At 37.4% G+C, this 6,375-nt stretch overlaps 1 protein-coding gene across 1 annotated transcript; it reads left to right on the forward strand.

Moving 5' to 3' along the window:
* Positions 1-2,445: 2,445 nt before the first annotated feature.
* LOC117289991 (hepatic lectin-like) lies at positions 2,446-6,069 on the forward strand. The gene is made up of 2 exons (XM_033771195.1): positions 2,446-2,507; positions 4,525-6,069. The coding sequence occupies exons 1-2, from the start codon at positions 2,453-2,455 to the stop codon at positions 4,719-4,721; spliced, it is 252 nt and encodes an 83-aa protein (XP_033627086.1). The 5' UTR covers positions 2,446-2,452; the 3' UTR covers positions 4,722-6,069.
* The last annotated feature ends 306 nt before the right edge of the window (positions 6,070-6,375 follow it).

Here is a 6,375-nt window from a genome sequence, read left to right on the forward strand (position 1 = left end):
TTAATTTGACAACACTTTTGTGTACATGTAGGCCTATTGCTTGATGTGATTTGGTGCTCCTAGTGTTCTTTTAACAAGTTTTGTTCATTTATAGCAAAATGAACACCAATTTGGTTTTGTCTTAGAGGTCGACCAATGCAATTGAAGACCTTTTCAAAACTTCCTGTATTAGAAAACGTAAAGGATGAGATTAATCCATGGATATATTTGATAGCTGTGAACTCTTTGAAAGTGTAGTAAGGGACACTAAGAATATATGAACGATATTTCAACTTCTCAAATCAGGTAGAAAATAAAGAAACTTTTAGTCAAATTTGTGTGTGCATTGTAAAGAAGCTTAAAGCCCGGTTCATACTTCCTGCGAATGCGAATGCGAATGCGAAGCGATTTTTGGTGACGCAACAATCGGTACACGCTCTGACGCAATGAAATTCGCATCGCACGAAGCATTCGCAGGAAGTATGAACCTGGCTTTATACTCAGGACGTTAGTGCAGTGACACTGACTGACGTCCTACGAGGGCTAATTCTACCCATGCTTTGTGGTGAGGTGTTTATAGCTGTTTTTGAAACATTCAAGCCCGTGTGTTTAGGACGTCGCATATGATCGCAAAGTAATCAACCAAGCAATTTGCCTGGATACGACTGGCACTTTTCTCCTCACTAGATCTCCTCACTGCACATCGCATTTTGTGGTTTATTTCTGATTCATCCGTGTGTTTTTTTTTTTCCATTGTGCATGCAGTTTTAATGGCTGGCTACGTGACAGTGTAAATGGAGATCCTTTTTTCCTGTTCAGCAAAGTCTGTCTGGGAGACAAAGTGGTGGAATACGATTGTGCATGGTGTTGAGGTTTGCTGCTTATCAACTTTATGCCATCGAGGTTGCAAAGCACTCCCTAAAAGAGCAGGTAACTTTAAAGACACTGGACACTACGGGTAATTGTCAACGACACTATTGATGTATCTCAACATATACATAAAATAACAAACCTGGGCAAATTTGAACTCAATTGGTCGTCGAAGTTGCGAGATAATAATGGAAAAAAAAAAACCTTCCTTGTCAAACGAAGTTGTGTGCTTTCAGATGCTTGATTTTGGGACCTCAATAGTCCCACTTGTGTGGCCGAGGCTATTTGTAGCTAGCCTTAGCCACACAAGTGGGGCTAGGACCTCAAAATCTAATTCTGAGGTCTCGAAATCACATTCGTGGAAATAACTTCTTTCTCAAAAACTACGTAACTTCAGAGGTAGCTGTCTCTCACATTGTTTTATACCATCAACAGCTCTCCATTGCTTGTTACCAAGTAATTTTTTTATGCTAAAAATTATTTTGAGTAATACCCAATAGTGTCCACTGCCTTTAAAACAACAACCCATTTGAGGCAATTCAATTTCGTTTCAACTTTCATTGGATGGTGCCAGTCCCAGTGCCACCGCAATCATATTTACGGCGAATGAAGGTCAAATTTCGCCGATCTCAATCATGAAGTTTTGGTTTGATTGCTACTGTACTTGTAGATAGCCCCTTCTTGAGTTTTCTTAAAAGTATCACACGTTTGCTGGGAAACCAAGTGATTTTTGAGAGTGTTCTTTTCAGCATAATCTCAAAACCGGGTTTTGTTGGGCTCAAAAAGTCCCTGAAACAACAAACAACTGTAAGATCATTTGCTACAACTGGGTTGGTATCAGAATGATTTTCTTTGTGCCTACCAGGTACAGCAATGCCGTAACTGCCTGAGTTTTTGCCAACCGAGGTTGAAAAACTATGGAAAGCCATACGTTGTAAATGCAAAACAAAAACAGATAGCTAGTGTTTGTAACGATGTAACACAAATATTTAAAGGCAGTGGACACTTGGTAATTACTCAAAATAAATATTAGCATAAAACCTTTCTTGGTGACGAGTAATGGGGAGAGGTTGATAGTATAAAACATTGTGAGAAACGACTCCCTCTGAAGTGCCATAGTTTCCGAGAAAGAAGTAATTTTCCACGAATTTTATTTTGAGACCTCAGATTTAGAACTTGAGGTCTCGAAATCAACCATCTGAATGCACACAACTTCATGTGACAAGGGTGTTTTTTTCTTTCAATATTATCTCGCAACTTCGATGACCGATTGAGCTCAAATTTTCACAGGTTAGTTATTTTATGCATATGTTGAGATACACCAACTGTGAAGGCTAGTCTTTGACAATTACCAATAGTGTCCTCTGCCTTTAAAACAAATTGTTGAATTTGTTGGAAGCAAAGTCAACCAATCATGTGAGGTATTTTGTTAATTTGATAGTTTGCAAAAAAAAAATTATTTGATTAAAACATCTGTTATTCCATAGTTGCCAAAACTGATGTGCGTACCATGGTACCAAAAAATACATCAACGTGATCGGTGAAGATACGGAGTCCGAAATTGTGGACCTTCCAAACATGATAAGGGATAAACAGCTCTGGCATGACGTTGTGCATGGAATCTCGTTTGCGACTGCTAAATGATGATGATGACCAAGGTAAAGACAGTTCTTTTACAGGCAATGGACACAATTGTTATTTACCTAAAATAATTGTTAGCATACAATATTACTTGGTAAGGAGCAATGGAAGGCTGTTGATAGTATAAAACATAAAAGTCTTCTCACTTGGTGTATCTCCACATATATGTTGAGATACACCAAGTGAGAAGACTGGTCTTTGACAATTATTTGTAGTGTCCAGTGCCCTTAACTTTTTTTAATATTTATATTTTTACTGTTTATACACAGGACCCAGTTGTTCCAAGTACCAGTTGACCCAGTTGATAAGGCTAACCTATCTAAATAAATAATCAAATTCATAGATATTCCATCAAAATAAATTAAACATGTTTTTCCGATCCAAATGGTAAGTTTAATAGTGCTTGTTAATTTCGAGCCCTCAAAACAGCGCGTTCCATTAAAAATTGATGAATATTTGATAATTGTCAAATAATCTTCAGGTTTTTTAAAAGCAGAATGGCTATAGCATAGCCTTGTACATAGTTTCAGGCAAAACTTGACAAGTACACAAGGCTAACGAACACAAGGCTTTAGCCCTGTACAAAATATGTACAAGGCTATAGCCTTGTGTACAAGGCTTTTAGCCTTGTGTACTTGTCAAATTTTGCCTGAAAATATGTACAAGGCTTTAGCCTTGTTAACAAGGTTTTTTTTAGCCTTGTGAACTTGTCAAATTATTTCTGAAAATATGTACAAGGCTATAGCCTTGGCTATAGGCTTTTAGCCTTGTGTACTTGTCAAATTTTGCCTGAAAATATGTATAAGGCTATAGTCTTGTGAACACGGCTTTTAGCATTGTGTACTTGTCAAATTTTTCATGAAAATATGAACAAGGCTATATAGCCTTGTGAACAAGGCCTTTAGCCTTGTGTACTTGTCCAATTTTGCCTGAAAATATGTACAAGGCTATAGCCTTGTGTACACGGCTTTTAGCCTTGTGAACTTGTCAAATTTTTTTCTGAAAATATGTACACGGCTTTTAGCCTTGTGTACTTGTCAAATTTTGCCTGAAAATATGTACAAGGCTATAGCCTTGGTTATAGGCTTTTAGCCTTGTGTACTTGTCAAATTGTTCATGAAAATATGAACAAGGCATATAGCCTTGTGAACAAGGCCTTTAGCCTTGTGTACTTGTCAAATTTTGCCTGAAAATATGTACAAGGCTATAGCCTTGTGTACTTCACAGCTTTAGCCTTGTTAACAAGTTTTTTTTTAGCCTTGTGTACTTGTCAAATTTTGCCTGAAAAAAATGTACACGGCTTTTAGGATCAATATAAAATTTTATACAATGCGACAGGCGAGCTTGCACCTGTGCTTATAAGACAGCTTCTTCATTCCTATTGGTCGAGAGCAACAGCTGAAACAGTTGTGCCACATCACGTGATACGCGCGACGCGCACAGCATTCCCCTATAAGGAGTTGTAAAATTATCAAGAACCAGGCCTCGTTGGGTTTAAACCACTAGTTGAAAACCTCTTCACGACACTTTGATTCCCTTATAGTTCTTTCTAGAACCAACGCTACTCAAAAAGAGATATTCACATAGTGTTACTGCAAACCTCTCTTAGTTGTACTTCCACCATGCAAAGTGTCAAATCCTATGTATTTTTCTATTAAAATTACCCTACATTGAAAAAGTCATGTTGTAGGGCTATCCTGGCCTCAATAGACACTTATAACTTATAATTGAAATGGATAACTCGAAAGAAGAAAATATGCAGTATGCAGATGCACTTTAAGAAACTGGACACTATTGGTAATTGTCAAAGACCAGTCTTCTCACTTTGTGTCTCTCAGCATATTCATAGAATAACAAACCTTCGGAGATTTGAACTCAATTGGTTGTTAAGTTGCGAGAGAATAATGGAAGGAAAAACACCCTTGTCGCACAAGTTGTGTGCTTTCAGATGCCTTGAAGTCGAGACCTCAGCTATAATTCAAATATTTTAGAAAGATTAATTTGCCCGTTGTTGTGGATTGTTTTTTTTTACAGGCACGTGGGAGTGCAAGGACCTAGATACTTACATCGGCTACAGGAATTGGGCTGAGAGTAACCCTGACAATGGTGGCGGTAATGAACGATGTGTGGAGATTTGGGGAGAATCAGCCTTATGGAATGATGCGGGATGTCATTGGGAACACCCGTCAGTCTGCAAGCAGTCTCTTACTAAGATTGTTCATTGGCGTTAACTTGCACACAGTCACACAAGTAATGGGAGACCTTGGAACACGAGTTGGAAGCAGACTTAGCAGGTAAATTTCCATTTCCAAGTAAATTTCCACAAAGCTGTTGTGTATGCGCTGTAGCACCTTGTAAATTCTTATACGGTACTACTGTAATTGAGTCTCAGAATTCATCACTGCAATTATCAGCTTTCTGAAAATTTGTATAGTTTTGAGCATGTGTACATGACCAAGAGTTGTGGTTTTTACCTGGAAAATCTGCTGACACCTAGCGTGCTAATCATCCCTCACTGTTTTCATTGTTTACCCTTTTCCAAAGCCAAGTAGTAATTATTTTCATGCATTATATGAAAATACATAAAAAGGGGAGCAAGTCACTCTCTTGTGAAAAAAAATGACTAATTACCGGGTAATCTGACCCAACTCCTATAACACTTTAGATTTTATTATGTTTCAATTTATATGTTTAGCTGTACTTGTTTACAATTGCGTTCATTATAGTTAGTAACAACATTGAATTTTTTAAAGAGCGGATGACAAACAACTGCCAAAGACAAGGAATGAAACATAAAAGGCATAGTTTAAGTTTTGAACCATTTGACTGTTTTAATTTTATAATATTTAGATTATGCACAATAACAACTACATCTAACATGTTAAAATTCCTGGGATATTATGGACAATCGGCAGCGTTTATGAAGGAAGAATGCAGAAAGTTTCATGCAGAAACAGTTTCAGTTTGACATTTTGTTACATGTATATTAAGTAAGCTTTTATGATTATTTTGTTTTATACAAACATTGACTGCTTCGATTGCTATGGTTAAACGACTCGCAAGGTGATCCCCGGAGCGATCTTTTGGAACGGTTCGAGGATCACCGAGGGAATCAGAGTTTTAACCGGAGCATGAGCAAAAGCAGTCAATATTTGTTTTATAACACCCCAACAGACTTTTTATCCTCCTCGTACACGTAACGTTTCTAGGCGCGTTCCAGATACACAGATGCATAACTGATTGGTTTCAAGGTGGGTAAAAAGACGTTTGGGTACTGCATGCCGTATAATAGTCGTCGGACTATCAGCGATCGATGCACTATCATTGACACTATCACACGGCCGCATTTCTAGTAAAACTACAACATATCATGTGACGCGCTCTAACCCAATGAAAAGGCAGAGTGTTTGTAAGGGGTGTTATAATAGTAGTTACCAAAGGTATACCCCCTTGTAGTTTAAGGATACTGCATAAAGTATTGATATGGAATTTCGTATTGCGCTGTAATAAAAGGCAGTGGACAGTATTGGTAATTACTCAAGACAATGAAAGCATAAAACCATACTTGGTAATGAGTATTAGGGAGCTGTTGATAGTATCAAACATTGTGAGAACTGGCTCCCTCTTAAGTGACATAGTTTCTGAGAAAGAAGTAATTTTTGACAAATTTGATTTTGAGCTTCAGAATTAGATTTTTAGGTCTCCAAATCAGGCATCTGAAAGCACACAACTTCGTGTGACAAGGGTTTTTTTTCTTTCATTATTATCTCGCAATTTCGACAACCAATTGAGCTGAAATTTTCACATCTTTGTTATTTTATGCATATGTTGACAATTAATAATAGTGTCCTGTGCCTTTAACTTTTTTTAATATTACAATTTTTA

Source organism: Asterias rubens, chromosome 5 (genome assembly GCF_902459465.1).
Source record: "Asterias rubens chromosome 5, eAstRub1.3, whole genome shotgun sequence".
In the NCBI taxonomy this organism is placed as follows: Eukaryota; Metazoa; Echinodermata; class Asteroidea; order Forcipulatida; family Asteriidae; genus Asterias; species Asterias rubens.

What these genes read in the sequence shown, in the direction of transcription:
- LOC117289991 (XM_033771195.1), top strand. Translation starts at nt 2,453, where the DNA reads ATGACGTTGTGCATGGAATCTCGTTTGCGACTGCTAAATGATGATGAT. An exon ending in AAATGATGATGATGACCAAG is followed by an intron (nt 2,508 to 4,524) that starts GTAAAGACAGTT and finishes TTTTTTTTACAG; the next exon opens with GCACGTGGGAGTGCAAGGAC.